Source organism: Thalassophryne amazonica, chromosome 12, assembly GCF_902500255.1.
Source record: "Thalassophryne amazonica chromosome 12, fThaAma1.1, whole genome shotgun sequence".
NCBI lineage: Eukaryota > Metazoa > Chordata > Actinopteri > Batrachoidiformes > Batrachoididae > Thalassophryne > Thalassophryne amazonica.
The window spans coordinates 17,277,137-17,294,877 of NC_047114.1; the positions used below are offsets into that span (position 1 = coordinate 17,277,137).

General features: G+C 42.7%; 1 protein-coding gene across 1 annotated transcript in view; it reads right to left on the reverse strand.

The window, feature by feature from the left end:
• LOC117521754 (cadherin-6-like) overlaps window positions 1–17,741 on the reverse strand; it is a 244,593-nt gene that overhangs the window by 25,753 nt on the left and 201,099 nt on the right. The window contains exons 9-10 of the mRNA XM_034183098.1: window positions 4,684–4,801; window positions 2,396–2,647 (exon numbers count right to left, since the gene is read on the reverse strand). Of these exons, the coding sequence (XP_034038989.1) occupies window positions 2,396–2,647; window positions 4,684–4,801 (370 nt within the window). The remainder of the gene's footprint in view (window positions 1–2,395; window positions 2,648–4,683; window positions 4,802–17,741) is intronic.

The following is a 17,741-nucleotide window of genomic DNA, read 5'->3' on the forward strand; positions in this document are numbered from 1 at the left end:
AGGGGAGGTACTGCTGGCCCACCACCACCAGATGGGCGCCCTGCTTGAAGTGTGGGCTTCAAGCACGAGAGGGCGTCATAGCAACCGGGAGTGACAGCTGTCACTCGTCATCAGCACCAGCTGTCACTCATCCACATCACCACCACCATAAAGGCCGGACTGCAACTCCACCTCCCCGCCGAGAAATCAGCTACCTTGGAGGTAATTTCTCTGCTGTATTTACAACGAATAATAGTCTGATCTCATTTGCAGCCGTTTTCCTGTGACGTGTTCCTTATCTGCTGTATTGGTGTTTGGTGTGGACTGCGATGGCTTCGCCTCCCACCCCAACCAGATAAGTGGTTTTCACAGGAGCTGTCCGAGTGTGTTATTGGAGGTGGAGGTCCTCCCTCCTTACAGAACACAGATTACTGAGTGTGCATACTCACACTCACCTGTGCTGTTTCTGTTCTCTGCCAGCAGTACCAGGTCTGACAGCTGGAGACGGTGACCACCTGGGGACCCAGGACTTGGCGGCTCCGGTGTTTTTCAGATCCGTTGGCGGTGAGGGCCGTGTGGGATCCGGCTCGGTTCTGGACGAGCGTCTCCTATCCTCAAGCCTGCCCACACGTCACCCAACGTGTAATTGACTATAGTCCCAAACTGATTGTTGTCTGTATTCTGTTGTGCACAATTTACAACATTAAATTGTTACTGTTTGGCTTATCCATTGCCCGTTCTTTTACGCCCCCTGTTGTGGGTCCGTGTTCCTACACTTTCACAACAGTGGCCAAGTGGTTAATGCACTTGGTTTCAGTGCAGAAGGTTCCCGGTTCGAATCCCACCCCTACCACATTTCTCCATGTAATGTGGAGTTGCGTCAGGAAGGGCATCCGGCATAAAACTTGTGCCAATTCAACATGCAGATCCACCTTGGATTTGCTGTGGTGACCCCGAGTACAAAGGAAGCAGCCGAAGGGAGTTACTATAATGTGATTTTCTGATTTTCTGATTTTTTTTAGATTCTGTCTCATAGTTGAAGTGTACCTGTGATAAATATTACAGACCTCTCCCTTCTTTGTAGGTGGGAAAACTTGCAAAATCAACAGCGGATCAAATACTTATTTGCCTCACTGTATGTGTAACCACATGGTGTTCACACTTTGCTGTGTTTGAAAGAAAGAAAACTAAAATTCATTCATTCATTTTCTGACACTTATCCGGGACCATGTTACAGTGGCAGCAGACCAAGCAGCTCATTCCACACTTCCATATCCCCGGATAAGTTCTCCATATCTTCCTGGTGGATCCTGAGGCATTCTCAAGACATCTGGGTAATTCCTCCAACATCTCCTGGGTCTTTCCCAGGGTGCCCTCCCAGTTCAATGTGGCTGGAAGACCTCAAGAGGGAGATGACAAGGGGAGCATCTTCACCAGATACCTGATCCACCTCAGCTGGGTCCTTTCAATGTGAAGAAGCAGCCGCTTTACTCCAAGTCTCTCCCGGATATTTGAGTTTCTCACCCTGTCCCTGAATTGTAAACCCAGATACACAAAGGAGGAATCTCATTTCTGCCTCTTGTACTGTATCTGCAACCAGTCATTGCCCAAAGTTCATGACTGGAGGTGAGGATAGGATCTTAAATCAACTGGTAAATCAACAGCCTTAGCTTCTTCACTTTCTTCTTCTCGTTTCTTTCTTCACCATGACAGTCCAGTACAGCGCCTGCAGCCCCAGTCCATCTGTAAATTTTACCACCTCACTCGTGAATAAGAACTGAAGATACTTGAACTCCTCCACTTTGAGCAATAATCCCCTGACTCAGTTGGGACAATCCAACTGTATCCAGCAGAAGACCATGATCTGAGATTTGCAGGTGCTCGCGTCAACATGCTCCTAGACCAGGGTCTATCCGCACCTGCCAGTTGTCATGTTAAGAACCTCGGCCAAGGGGACACCAACATTTCACAAGATGTCTAGAATGGACCAGTTTTCTGCTTGAGTGGTTTCCATCCATGAGCCAAGACAGTTACAAAGCGTGGTGGATTCTGTGGTGTGTAGCACCAGTGCCAACCCAGACCTGACCTGACCTAAAGCTTATCTGTGTGTTACTGCCAATGATAACCAAATCAAATACATTGCTGTCACATTACTGTTAGAGGGGTACAGTAACGCACACGTCTGCACAGCAGATTCCAGATTCACATGACATAAATGGCAGAAAAATGAGAACTTTGGCTTGATTTGGGCACAGTGTGAGTGAATGAGAGTGTGACAGTTACTTTTAATTACAAAACGACAAGACAACAACAGATGGGGTAAAGCTGCGGGAAATAAAGGCTGACTATGTGACCACTATAATTTAGGCAAACATTTTTTATTTGGCCATTTGTGATATGTAATAGATGTACTTACTCAGCAGTATGATGACACAGAGGAGAATGGCAACGAGTGCGCCGGTGCTGAGTCCCGGAGAGCTGCTTAGAGCTTCAGCATTGCACATCTCCATAATACCATCACGATCACAGGTGCACACCCTCACGGTGAGCGTACCCGTGCTGCTCTGTATGGGGTAGTCGCCATCAGTGATCACAACAGGCACCAGGTAGACGCTCTGATGAAGGCGGCTGTAGCTGGCTCTGCGTGTCAGGATACTGGCGGTGTTATCTGTCAGGATACACTTCAGTTAAAATCCTTTCAGCTCACGTACAGTGCACATGGGATGTTAGGCACCCGGAAGACTTGTGGAAAAAAAGGCTTTATGTTGGAAAGAACTGTGAGGAAGCAGCACGGCAGGCTGCACTCAATCAGGATACACGGCAAAATGCAGATCCAAAGTTTTCAGTTTCATCATCATTTTTAGCATCATACTATCTACAGGGCACATAAAAACTATTCACCCCTCAGCTGCTACACTTCTTTATTTAATAGCACACAAGGAAAAAGACAGATTCAAGCGCTTCTACTCTCTTCAGAATTATGGATTTCTGTACATTGCAACTTTTACCCTTTTCTTTTTTGGAACAAGAACAACGCAAAGTGTGGCATACACCCCCACTCGTATGATAAGTTGGTGGTTTCACTTTAGTCTTGTCTTCAGCAGGGTTAGGGTTACTGCTCAGTGCAGTTAAGGTGTGGTGACTGAATTGATCCACTCTTTAAGCATCTTCATTTCTCCCCCGAGGAAGACATTTGTTGAGTTCTCATTGAGTGTTTTTTAATCATTGTGTTACTCCACGATGAAGTTCCTCCTGATTAATTTAGATTTACATGCATTTCTACGTCGATGTTCTTGTGGAGAGAATTCATTCTGCTGCTACATCATGAGTTATGTCAATTTCAATTTCAATTTATTAATTTATATAGTGCCAACTCACAACAAAGCGCCAACTCACGACAAAGTTGCCCCAAGACACAATTCATAACAACACAAAGTAATTTAAAATCAAAATGAAAATCAGGAAAAGCACAATAAAAAGATAAAACACAGTAGAATAAAAAGAAATTACAAAGCAAACAAATTAGATTAATGATAAGACAGTCTAAAAAAGTGGGTCTTCAGCCTTGATATAAAAGTCTCCACTGTGTCAGACTGCCTAATAACTGCAGGTAGATCCTTCCAAAGAGTCGGACCACAGTAGGAGAAGGCTCTATACCCCACAGACCTCTTGTTCACCCTCGGAACACACAGAATTCCTGCTCCCTGTGAATACAAGGGCCACGCAGGTACATAGGGCTTAACCAAGTTCGCCAGGTAGGAAGGTGCCAGTCCGTGAACAATTTTATAAACCTACAATAAGACTTTAAAATCTGATCTGGCAGAAACCGGTAGCCAATGAAGGGATGCCAGAATGGGTGTAATGTGGTCAAACCTACTTTGTGTCAAAGGTCTGGCGCAGCATTCTGTACCAATTGAAGTCCCCAAATGCTAGACTGCGGCAGGCAAGAAAATAAAGCATTACAATAATCCAGTCTGGAAGAAATAAACGCATGTATCAAAGTCTCATCATCAGCCATAGACAGGATGGGATGAATCCTCGCCACATTTTGCAGATGGAAGAAGGCAGTCCTCGTAATATCTCTAATGTGGGGGCCAAAAGACAATGTAGGATCGAAAAGTACTCCAAGATTCCTCACTTTGTCCGTATGATGCACAACACAGGAACCGAAATTGAGCGCCAGCTGGTCAAATTGATGCCGATGTCATCATTAAAGATCGGTGAGCCTGTTCCAGAAGCAGTCAGTACACTGCCATGTTTCACAGATGAGCATATACATATGTTTTGGATCATGAGATCCTTTGTTCCTCCACACTTTGGTCTTACCATCACTTTGGTAGAGGTTAATGTTGGTGACATCAGTCAATAAATCTGTTATAGCTCATAATTGGCCTTGTTGTTCCAACATTTTTGAGGGGATTGTTCTGATTCAGATTCAGACAACCTCACTGATCCCAAATAGAGCAAAAACCACAATCACTGAACCACAAACACGCCTGATGCAACAACCTCTCAGATTCTCTTTCATCAAAAGTTCTCATCTGTGCAGCAATTATATTGATAAATTGATATTTTTTAGTCTGTTTTGAAGAAAATGCTAAACCTTTAGCAAACAGTGTTACAATTACCTTAAAAGACTCTAAATAAAATCTGCTGAGTAGTTTTAGTGGCAGTACAGATGTAGGTTTATGCTGTTTTACCTACCTCCATTGTCACGGACAGTGAAGTTGCTGTGGGAGGAGCCCTCAGGAGCCAGCCTGAAGGAAATCCTGTGGCTTGTTGATGGCTCATCAGCATCGACAGCACTCACCGTCTGAATCCGCTGTCAGAATCACCAAAAGACCATGCAGTTAGAGGGCGGAGACAGTGTTCACAGTCCTGCACTGTCTGTACTGTCAGAAGTTTCCATCAAAGCTTTGACCAAAAGCTTTTAGGTTTATAATTTACCTTATAAAACTGTTTACTTTGCCTTGTTCAGTGTCATTTTTTTTCACCACGACCTTTTTCTTTCATTCTGACATACTGTATTAACACAATGGACCTAAATTTGCAAAAACATAAAATCAGAGTAGAAAAAAACTTTGTTTTTCATTGTGAAAACCACAAATATGTTTAACAAGCCATTTTTATAACTTAGAATGTAAATATAAATTGTAAATTTCAAAGCATATACATACAAATATACATACAAATGTAGCAAACAAAGTTATATCCAACTGTTTACATTAAAATGCAGGAAATGTTCATTCCTGTCCAACACAAGACAAAGGGGCATGCCACAGGCCTGACACTTCCAGGGTGTGTCACTCCTGTTGCCCACCTAGATGCAGTGTTGGCACGTCAGTCTGCCTTTTGGTGGCTTTTTGGCCAGCATCTGTGGCAATAGGCACAGGAATGTGATACTCTCTCCTGCTCTTGGAAGGGAAACCAACGACATGTATATCAGAAGACCAAAAAAACTTCTACAGATCTTCCATCTCAATGTCAGTCCATTTGCACTTCTTCATTAATTTCTTGTTTTTTGCAAGATTTTTGTTTAAATTCATTTAAATTGTTTATAAACATTTTAATTGTTTAAATTATTATTATTATTATTATTATTATTTTAAGTAGTATTAATAGCAGCAGTAGTATGAAAAATGTCTTCAAAAGTGGGCCTTTAATCAAGGGCTGTTGTGGGGAGCCGTGTGCTCCCACCCACGCCCCCTTCCCGCATGGATTTGCCCCTGACTTGCTGTTTGAGCAGAATAGATAACGTTTATTTATGCAGAAAACACAACCAGATTGACAGGTAAGAAAGTTTTACCAGTGTTTTTTACATCATGTCATCCTCAGAAAGGAACTTAGGTGCATTTGGGTGTAAAAAAAGCGTTAGTATTTGTGCATTGCCGATCAGCTGTTTTTAGCGAGGAGACACACAGTGGCACAGAGTTTTAATGTCTTCATAAAACGATAGCTCTGAGCATCACTGCGCTTTGAGAGACAACTGTTTTTCAACTCAGAGCTGCTGCACAGCGGAAAAAGGCTCTGTGCTCGCAGCTTGCTGAAAGTGGGCAAAGTGGGCAGTTCAACTGAACGCCAACCTCCCCCTGCTCACGCACTGTGATCGACCCACAATACAAAAATAATAGTAAGGCACAGTGACTTGGAAAAGTGACTTTAATCTGATTACTGATTGGGAAAGATTAACGTGTTAGATTACTTGTTACTGAAAAAAGTGGTCAGATTACAGTAACGTGTTACTAAGTAATGCGATCGGCATCACTGGTTATTTGCTGCTGCTTTATACATGACCAAAGTCAATTAGAAAGACAGATGTGGAAAAGACCTGCAGTACTGAAGTAAAGCCATGCACACTAGGAGTGGAAAAAGTTTAAGAACAATCAGTGTTTTCGATTTTTATGGCTTTTGTTGTTGCCTGTGACTCATTACCTCTGCCAAGGAGGTTATGTTTTCGGTCGCGTTTGTTTGTTTGTCTGTTTGTCATCAGGATAACTCAAAACGTTTTGAACGGATTTTGATGAAATTTTGTGGAGTGGTTGGAAATGACAAGAGGAACGAGTGATTACATTTTAGTGGTGATCCGGATCACGATCCGGATCCAGGAATTTTTTAAAGGATTCTTCACCATTGCGGGATAGGGGGAATTTTGACATTCTAGTTTCTAACTCCACAAAAACAAGGCAGAAAGGCTTGAAAAAAAATATGGTGTATCATAGTCAAGTGTTCTATCAAACAACAAAGTTTGGTGATGATCGGATCCGGATTCCGGATCCGGTGATCCAGAATATGCAAAAATATAGGGAAAATAGAAAATGTGTCAGTGTGAGGTGAGAAATGAAGCTAGAGATGCACAACTAACACCAAATTGTAGCTGAATCTGTACTGATTCAGTAAGGTGTCATCAGATTTGATGTAGCTTCAAATGTTATGGAGCTAGATCTAGAAGAAAACCGCCATTACCGAAAAATCGTTTTTATACAATAACGTTAGAACTAATAAAGACATAAAAGTGATTCCCAGTTCTAGTGGTATGTTTTCATGGTCAAGGATGTCAAATATAAAGGAAAGAAAAGTGTATGTATCATAGTTTTGGTTGTCACTGTGCCAAGGAGGGAATCTCTTTAGGGTCAGTGACCCTATGGCCTTGTTTTTTAGTGAAGTGTTTCATAAATGTTAAAAAATTCATATATTTGCAGTTTAGTTGAATAATAAATTGAATTTTGTCTCTTATTTGTTTTTGTCTATAAGCACATGTAATATCAGTATCACTGCTCAGATGACAGTAGCTTCTGCTATCCAGTCACAGCAGATGAAACTTTTTTTTACTACTGATCAAACATCATTGTTAGACTTTTTTATGTTCAATGATTCCACGGCATGTAGATGTCATGGCGTCAGTGACCTCATGGCCTTGGCGGAGGTTTGCTCTCTCTGAGTGCTTCTAGTTTTAAGATTGATCCAACATTAGTGGCAGATAATGACTGACGTTTCAGTATCAGTAGAAACTAAAAATATAAATGGCACAACAGTTTTATTTCCTGGAGACGTGTGTCTCTGTCTGGTGAAAGGTTTGCATCATGTTTCACTTTGATTGTCAAAAGCTATGAGATGTGTGAGTGGGTGACAGATTACTGAATATTCATCATGTCTGCTCTGATCAGCCTCTTTTCTCCAGCCTCTAGCTGTGCCGTGGATCATGTCTGATCTGATATTAATAGGACATGATGGTCCGAATATGGTACAAATACACTTGATGATCTTTTTAAACTTTACAGGCATGAAAATAAGGGGGGTATGAATAAATCTAATTATTAAAAAGTTACTATCAATCAATCAATCAATCAACTTTTTTCTTCTATAGCGCCAAATCACAACAAACAGTTGCCCCAAGGCGCTCCATATTGTAAGGCAAGGCCATACAATAATTATGAAAAACCCCAACGGTCAAAACGACCCCCTATGAGCAAGCACTTGGCAACAGTGGGAAGGAAAAACTCCCTTTTAACAGGAAGAAACCTCCAGCAGAACCAGGCTCAGGGAGGGGCAGTCTTCTGCTGAGACTGGTTGGGGCTGAGGGAAAAAACCAGGAAAAGGACATGCCGTGAAGGGGGGCAGAGATCGATCACTAATGATTAAATGCAGAGTGATGCATACGGAGCAAAAAGAAAAAGAAACAGTGCATCATGGGAACCCCCCCACAATCTACGTCTAAAGCAGCATAACCAAGGGATGGTCCAGGGTCACCCGATCCAGCCCTAACTATAAGCCTTAGCGAAAAGGAAAGTTTTAAGCCTAATCTTAAAAGTAGAGAGGGTATCTGTCTCCCTGATCTGAATTGGGAGCTGGTTCCACAGGAGAGGAGCCTGAAAGCCTCCCATTCTACTCTTACAAACCCTAGGAACTACAAGTAAGCCCGCAGTCTGAGAGCGAAGCGCTCTAATGGGGTAATATGGTACTACGAGGTCCCTAAGATAAGATGGGACCTGATTATTCAAAACCTTATAAGTAAGAAGAAGAATTTTAAATTCTATTCTAGAATTAACAGGAAGCCAATGAAGAGAGGCCAACACGGGTGAGATATGCTCTCTCCTGCTAGTCCCCGTCAGTACTCTAGCTGCAGCATTCTGAACCAACTGAAGGCTTTTTAGGGAACTTTTAGGACAACCTGATAATAATGAATTACAATAGTCCAGCCTAGAGGAAATAAATGCATGAATTAGTTTTTCAGCATCACTCTGAGACAAGACCTTTCTGATTTTAGAGATATTGCGTAAATGCAAAAAGGCAGTCCTACATATTTGTTTAATATGCGCTTTGAATGACATATCCTGATCAAAAATGACTCCAAGATTTCTCACAGTATTACTAGAGATCAGGGAAATGCCATCCAGAGTAACGATCTGGTTAGACACCATGCTTCTAAGATTTGTGGGGCCAAGTACAATAACTTCAGTTTTATCTGAGTTTAAAAGCAGGAAATTAGAGGTCATCCATGTCTTTATGTTTGTAAGACAATCCTGCAGTTTAGCTAATTGGTGTGTATCCTCTGGCTTCATGGATAGATAAAGCTGGGTATCATCTGCGTAACAATGAAAATTTAAGCAATACCGTCTAATAATACTGCCTAAGGGAAGCATTTATAAAGTGAATAAAATTGGTCCTAGCACAGAACCTTGTGGAACTCCATAATTAACTTTAGTCTGTGAAGAAGATTCCCCATTTACATAAACAAACTGTAATCTATTAGAAAAATATGATTCAAACCACCGCAGCGCAGTGCCTTTAATACCTATGACATGCTCTAATCTCTGTAATAAAATTTTATGGTCAACAGTATCAAAAGCAGCACTGAGGTCCAACAGAACAAGCACAGAGATAAGTCCACTGTCCGAAGCCATAAGAAGATCATTTGTAACCTTCACTAATGCTGTTTCTGTACTATGATGAATTCTAAAACCTGACTGAAACTCTTCAAATAGACCATTCCTCTGCAGGTGATCAGTTAACTGTTTTACAACTACCCTCTCAAGAATCTTTGAGAGAAAAGGAAGGTTGGAAATTGGCCTATAATTAGCTAAGATAGCTGGGTCAAGTGATGGCTTTTTAAGTAATGGTTTAATTACTGCCACCTTAAAGGCCTGTGGTACATAACCAACTAACAAAGATAGATTGATCATATTTAAGATTGAAGCATTAAATAATGGTAGGACTTCCTTGAGCAGCCTGGCAGGAATGGGGTCCAATAAACATGCCGATGGTTTGGACGAAGCAACCAATGAAAATAACTCAGACAGAACAACCGGAGAGAAAGAGTCTAACCAAATACCGGCATCACTGAAAGCAGCCAAAGATAACGATACATCTTTGGGATGGTTATGAATAATTTTTTCTCTAATAGTCAAAATTTTGTTAGCAAAGAAAGTCATGAAGTCATTACTAGTTAAAGTTAATGGAATACTCAGCTCAATAGAGCTCTGACTCTTTGTCAGCCTAGCTACAGTGCTGAAAAGAAACCTGAGGTTATTCTTATTTTCTTCATTTAGTGATGAGTAGAAAGATGTCCTAGCTTTACGGAGGGCTTTTTTATAGAGCAACAAACTCTTTTTCCAGGCTAAGTGAAGATCTTCTAAGTTAGTGAGACGCCATTTCCTCTCCAACTTACGGGTTATCTGCTTTAAGCTACGAGTTTGTGAGTTATACCACGGAGTCAGACACTTCTGATTTAAAGCTCTCTTTTTCAGAGGAGCTACAGCATCCAAAGTTGTCTTCAAAGAGGATGTAAAACTATTGACGAGATACTCTAACTCCCTTACAGAGTTTAGGTAGCTACTCTGCTCTGTGTTGGTATATGACATTAGAGAACATAAAGAAGGAATCATATCCTTAAAGCTAGTTACAGCGCTTTCTGAAAGACTTCTAGTGTAATGAAACTTATTCCCCACTGCAGGGTAGTCCATCAGGGTAAATGTAAATGTTATTAAAAAATGATCAGACAGAAGGGAGTTTTCAGGGAATACTGTTAAATCTTCTATTTCCATACCATAAGTCAGAACAAGATCTAAGATATGATTAAAGTGGTGGGTGGACTCATTTACTTTTTGAGCAAAGCCGATAGAGTCTAATAATAGATTAAATGCAGTGTTGAGGCTGTCATTCTCAGCATCTGTGTGGATATTAAAATCGCCCACTATAATTATCTTATCTGAGCTAAGCACTAAGTCAGACAAAAGGTCTGAAAATTCACAGAGAAACTCACAGTAACGACCAGGTGGACGATAGATAATAACAAATAAAACTGGTTTTTGGGACTTCCAATTTGGATGGACAAGACTAAGAGACAAGCTTTCAAATGAATTAAAGCTCTGTCTAGGTTTTTGATTAATTAATAAGCTGGAATGGAAGATTGCTGCTAATCCTCCGCCACGGCCCGTGCTACGAGCATTCTGACAATTAGTGTGACTCGGGGGTGTTGACTCATTTAAACTAACATATTCATCCTGCTGTAACCAGGTTTCTGTTAGGCAGAATAAATCAATACGTTGATCAATTATTATATCATTTACCAACAGGGACTTAGAAGAGAGAGACCTAATGTTTAATAGACCACATTTAACTGTTTTAGTCTGTGGTGCAATTGAAGGTGCTATATTATTTTTTCTTTTTGAATTTTTATGCTTAAATAGATTTTTGCTGGTTATTGGTGGTCTGGGAGCAGGCACCATCTCTACGGGGATGGGGTAATGAGGGGATGGCAGGGGGAGAGAAGCTGCAGAGAGGTGTATAAGACCACAGCTCTGCCTCCTGGTCCCAACGCTGGACAGTCACAGTTTGGAGGATCCAAGAAAATTGGCCAGATTTCTAGAAATGAGAACTGCTCCATCTAAAGTGGGATGGATGCCGTCTCTCCTAACAAGACCAGGTTTTCCCCAGAAGCTTTGCCAATTATCAATGAAGCCCACCTCATTTTTTGGACACCACTCAGACAGCCAGCAATTCAAGGAGAACATGCGGCTAAACATGTCACTCCCGGTCCGATTGGGGAGGGGCCCAGAGAAAACAACAGAGTCTGACATTGTTTTTGCAAAGTTACACACCGATTTAATGTTAATTTTAGTAACCTCCAATTGGCGTAACCGAGTGTCATTACTGCCGACGTGAATTACAATCTTACCAAATTTACGCTTAGCCTTAGCCAGCAATTTCAAATGTCCTTCGATGTCGCCTGCTCTGGCCCCCGGAAGACAATTGACAATGGTTGCTGGTGTCGCTAACTTCACATTTCTCAAAACAGAGTCGCCAATAACCAGAGTTTGATCCTCGGCGGGTGTATCGTCGAGTGGGGAAAAACGGTTAGAGATGTGAACGGGTTGACGGTGTACACGGGGCTTCTGTTTAGGGCTACGCTTCCTCCTCACAGTCACCCAGTCAGCCTGCTTTCCCGGCTGCCCGGGATCTGCCAGGGGGGAACTAGCGGCGGCTAAGCTACCTTGGTCCGCACCGACTACAGGGGCCAGGCTAACTGTAGAATTTTCCACGGTGCGGAGCCGAGTCTCCAATTCGCCCAGCCTGGCCTCCAAAGCTACGAATAAGCTACACTTATTACAAGTACCGTTACTGCTAAAGGAGGCCGAGGAATAACTAAACATTTCACACCCAGAGCAGAAAAGTGCGGGAGAGACAGGAGAAGCCGCCATGCTAAATCGGCTAAGAGCTAGTAGCTACGCAACCTAGCGGATTCCTAAAAACACACAAAGTGAATAATGTGTAAATAATTTAAAGGTGATTCAGCAGAAGGAGTGCCCCAATCAAGGCACCAAACAGGCCATGAAGCAGCACAGGCAACGCACGACAACAGCGCCAAAAGAGAAAAAAATAAATAAATAAATACATAAATAAATAAAAAACGAAAGCGTTAGCAAGCTAGTTAGCAGATAAAAGTGCTCCGTCGCGATGTTTCGACCGTTAGGTCTTCCTTAGGCGTTGGAGCACAGTAAAAAAGTAAAAAAAAAAAAAAAAGTAAAAAGGTAAAAAAAGTAAAAAAGTCTTGAAAAAGACTGTTAATTCAAGTCCAAAGCAGCAGGTAGCAGTCTCAGTGTACAGTCCCAACTACAGAAACTCCTTTCAGGCCTTACGTTCGGCACAGAAACCAGACACAGCGTGGATCTACTACTGCAGTATATTCATTCATTAATTTCCCGAACCTGCTTATACAGATATTGGGCTAATGGAGACCAGTACTGCATATTCATTTGTGAATTTTTGAATTCTAGACACTCTGATAGCAGCGAGGACCAGTGAACCTCCTATTTTTTGGGTTATGTTGCCATCTTTCTATATACGAGGTCTGTTAGAAAAGTATCCGACCTTATTATTTTTTAAAAAACCATATGGATTTGAATCACGTGTGATTGCGTCAGACAAGCTTGAACCCTCGTGCGTATGCGTGAGTTTTTTCATGCCTGTCGGTTGCGTCATTCACCTGTGAGCAGGCTTTGAGTGAGGTGTGGTCCACCACTCTCATCTATTTTTTATTGCGAATAAATGTCTGAACGATTTGGAGCTTTGCTGCATCAATTTTTTTCCAGAAACTGTGAGAGACCTCCAGGTGGACACCGTTCGAAAAATTAATATGGCTTTCAGGGACGATTTTATGGGAATTAAACAGATTACGGGGTGTTACTGCCGCTTTAAGGATGGCCCACAACTGCTGAGAGCGCAGCGCACTCCCAGCCCCCATCGACAGGCTGACACCCCGCTGGAACAACCAGATCATTACCAACGTGAAGGCTTTGTTGATCCGGGACCTCGTCTGACTTTCACAAAAAGGCAGAAGATGTGGACATCAGCACTTTTTCCGGCACATTCCACCGTTACAGGAGTTTTTTTCATGGAAAGAAAAGCGGAGGGACGCGCACGGCTCCGTTCATTACGCGGGACAAAACCACCTCGGTGTTGGTCTCTCAGGACAGCGCCGAGCGGCTGCACCGCGACGCGTGGAACTCCTCCGCACGTCTGTCTTAATGTGCCGGAAAAGTGCTGATGTCCACGTCTTTTCACAATTCCTGTGCTAGTCAGATGACAAACCGGATCAAGACAGTGTCCAGTTTAGAAATGAACGGCACGTTTCACTGTTACAGGAGTTTTTGTCATGGAAAGAGAAGCTGCTCCACTGCGCGTCGCAGTGCAGCTACTCGGCGCAAAGCAACGCCGTGATGAAGCCTCACAGGACATGTTCTGGCATGTCCAACTCATGCACAATCACAATCGGATATTCACACGACTGGAAAGCAACCGGAATCCATCTGAAATCCACCTGAAAGCTGTCCTGAGAGACCAACACCGAGGTGGTTTTGTCCCACATATTGAACGGAGCCGTGGCGCGTCCCTTCGCTTTTCTTTCCATGAAAAAAACTCCTGTAACAGTAGAATGTGCCGGAAAAAGTGCTGATGACGAGGTCCCGGATCAACAAAGCTTTCACGTTGGAAATGATCTGGTTGTTCCAGCAGGGTGTCAGCCTGTCGATGGGGGCTGGGAGTGCGCCGCGCTCTCAGCAGTTGTGGGCAGTCCTTAAAGCGGCAGTAACACCCCGTAATCTGTTTAATCCCCATAAAATCGTCCCTGAAAGCCATATTAATTTTTCGAACGGTATCCACCTGGAGGTCTCTCACAGTTTCTGGAAAAAAATTGATGCAGCAAAGCTCCAAATCGTTCAGACATTTATTCGCAATAAAAAATAGATGAGAGGGGTGGACCACACCTCACTCAAAGCCTGCTCACAGGCGAATGACGCAACCGACAGGCATGAAAAAACTCATGCATGCGCACGAGGGTTCAAGCTTGTCTGACGCAATCGCACGTGATTCAAATCCATATGGTTTTTTAAAACAATAATAAGGTCGGATACTTTTCTAACAGACCTCGTAATTGCATATTAGCATATATTATAGGCAGTGGTGGGCACAGCTAACCAAAATGTTAGCTTCAATAACCGCTAACTCGCTAACTGAAAAGTTAAGGTTTATAACGCTAAACAATTTATTTAACAGAAGCTACAGCTAACCGCTAACTTTTAGTATTGACTCCGGTACACTGTCAGCTACTGACAAGCCAGTTTTCAGTTTAAGCTGATGTTTCTCAGTAAAAGCAAAGGTTATCACAAACAACGGGTCAGAGCTTCTGTCTTTGTGTGCCCTGCCCACTGCTGTAAAGAATAATTTACATTCAGCATACAGTGCGTACCCGAGGAGTGTGGCAGGTGGCATCAAAGGCAAAGCAGTTTACACTTATGGTTTCAATTTATTAACAAAACTAATTTCAGACAGTTCAGCAACATTAATGTCAACTCTATCATTTTTACAAAGTGAAAATATCACAACTATCTTTTAGTTTTAATGCTCATTCTGAAGGTTTGAGCATTAAAACTCACAGATGCCAAAAGGCATTATGGGAAAATGAGCCTCCTTTGATCATTCGTTGGTTGGTTTATGTATTTGTAAAAACAAAAACACAGGTTACTGTAACGTGTGTTGATTTTTACAAATAAATGTGTATTTGTAAATATGTCATTTTTTTATTTGTAAAAAGTCATTTGCAAAACTGAAAATTCTCTTAGGTAAGTATGATTCAGCACAACGAATGTGACAGTTGGATGCTATTCACACTCCCATCCAGTAGATGGCAGTGTTCTATGGATTTTGACCCATCTACTGGATGGTCACATGGTCGGACTCTGTCAGACGTGGGCTGGATGTCAGACGGAAGCCCGCTGTGTGTCCGGGCATAATAAGCGAGGTGGTCATGAAGACACCAGATGGAGCAAACCACGAGTCAGCCACAAGGGCACACCTCCCTACTAATATGCAGATGAGACCCACCCAATAGGAAAGGAAGAGTATGAAAATTTGAGTGCCATTCGGCCAAAGTCGCTGCACATTTGGCACCTCAGACAGCTATCTAAGTGCAAACCCACACAGCCATGGCACATTCGCGTAGCCAGGCTGAATGTAGAGCACATGCACCCAAATGTCAAGGTGCGATCGAGAAGGACAACGCTCGAATGGTGGTCGAAGTGCAGTCTGACTGCAGCCTCACATTTGATACACCTGAATAGCATCAGCTGACATACCTCAATGGCCAGCCAATACAGAAACCATCTGAATGCCCTGGATGTGGCACGGATGAGCTGGAATGCACCTGAGTGCCCCCACAATGCCACAAGTGAGGGCAGATTGCAACATCAATGCGAGCCGAATTTCCTGAGTGGCCCCTCCAATGCAACATGACTATGAGCCGAATGTCCAGGGCTCCTCCAATGCAACACGGATGATGATGGGTGTAGACCGTGGTCGGACCACATTGCACTGCAACAATGGATAGTATTAAAAGGTGGGACGTTGGCGCACCATCCAGTGTCCACATTGAATACTGCTTGATCAACCACCATTTGAGACAGCGATAGAAAGAGAGAGAGATACTGTACTCTGAATGTGCGTGAATCACTTGAGGTGGCTTCGGCCCACGTTCTGGATATTCGCACGACATTTGTACACGACTGGCCAAATATATGTTCCTCCTCTGGCTCGAATTTTGGCTTTTTTGCCCATTTGGGCTGATTTGGATTCATTCATGCTAAGTGTGATGGGGCCCTTAGTGGTGTAACAGCCGAAATGACACAAATATACATCAGAAACCGTTTAAAAAAGCTTGCTGTTAGCACATAGAATTATTTTGTGGCTATGTGGTTATGTGCATAGGTGTCTTCTGTAAACAACCAGTCCTAAGGACGGGCAAGATGCCAGTGGTGTACTATGTTTTAATTATGTCCCTACTGCTCACTCACTTATTTCTTGTATGCACTACAGTAGAAGCTGGGCAGTACGTATTGGCTGACGTTAACTACATACTATGTATTTGAATGCAGGGCCTGTCTGTCTCCCTCTAGTGTACAGCTGCAGGTTGTGAACACTGTGTTGTCTTTGTGTCCCTCTGGTGTCCAACTGTGTATTGTGCACACTGTCTTGTCTCTGTCTCCCTCTAGTGTCCAGAGGTGGTTGTGCACACTGTCTTGTCTCTGTCTCCCTCTGGTGTCCAGATGTTGTGATTTCTCCTGAATTTGTTCCTGTTGGATTTTAAAGTTTAATCAGTCTTGCCATGTCTTTTATGTACTTTAGTTCCTGTTCTTCACTGATTGTCTGTATATTGAAAAAAGTCAGTCCCCCATGCTGAGTGTGTGTGTATGTGTGTGTGTGTGTGATGCGTGTGGCTGTTTGTGTCTGTTCCCCTGTGTGGGTGGATGCATGAGCATTTCCCTCTTTGCTGTCCTCCTGTTCCCCAGCCACGTGCGGTAGTCTGCGGTTATGCCTGACAGACACACGCGCCATTTGTCAGTTCTGCATTGCTGAGGGTCCCGCCCCTCTGTCTTTCAGTTCCTCCCAGTTGTTCACCACTGTCAATTCCTGTTAATGTCATAGTTCTGATTTGATCATCTGGTTATTTTATTCTTAGCACTTTTGTTCACTATCTACACTGCAGCACTCCATTTACCCGAGTTTGTCATTTATTTCCACGTCATTATTTCTACTTACCGTGTGATGCCTGTTGTTCTGTCTGTCATCAGCTATTGTCTGTTTAGTTAATCATCCCCTTGTGTTCTGTTCAGTATCACGTGCATTCTTTAATTTCACCCCTTTGCCGTTCGCACAACTGCTGTCACTTAGCCATTCATTATTTAAGCTCTCTCTTGTTTGTCTGTATTTGCCGGTCAGTTATATTTCCCTTGTGTCTTCTGTCATGCAAGCATTCCAGCCATGATTCTTGCCTCCTGTTTCATCCGTCTGCACCTGTTGGTAGTAAGTGTTTACTTTGCTGTCATTTTAGGACAGTTGTTTTTGTTACTTGTTTTTATGCGCACTTAGACTATGTTGTTTTTTAGTTCTTACCTGGGATTGTTGTTCACATTTGTATTATCATTGTCACATTGAGGATTAAAACACCTTGTTTACCATTAACCCCTTTAGCGTCAGCCTGCCTGCATCCTGGGGTCCAACCCCTGTGTTTAGTGGTTCACACTACAACACCCTGTAAAAACCACTGACACACCCCATATTTATAAGGAGACATCAGTAGTCAGTCCTCACCATATAGCTGCTGTTTTTTTTTTCAAGATGGCAGACAGCAGCGCCTTTTAAGTGCTGGACTTGAGTTATCATATCCCTGCATGCTGAGCCATTAGACTTGTTAAAAGGCTCCAACTCCTTTT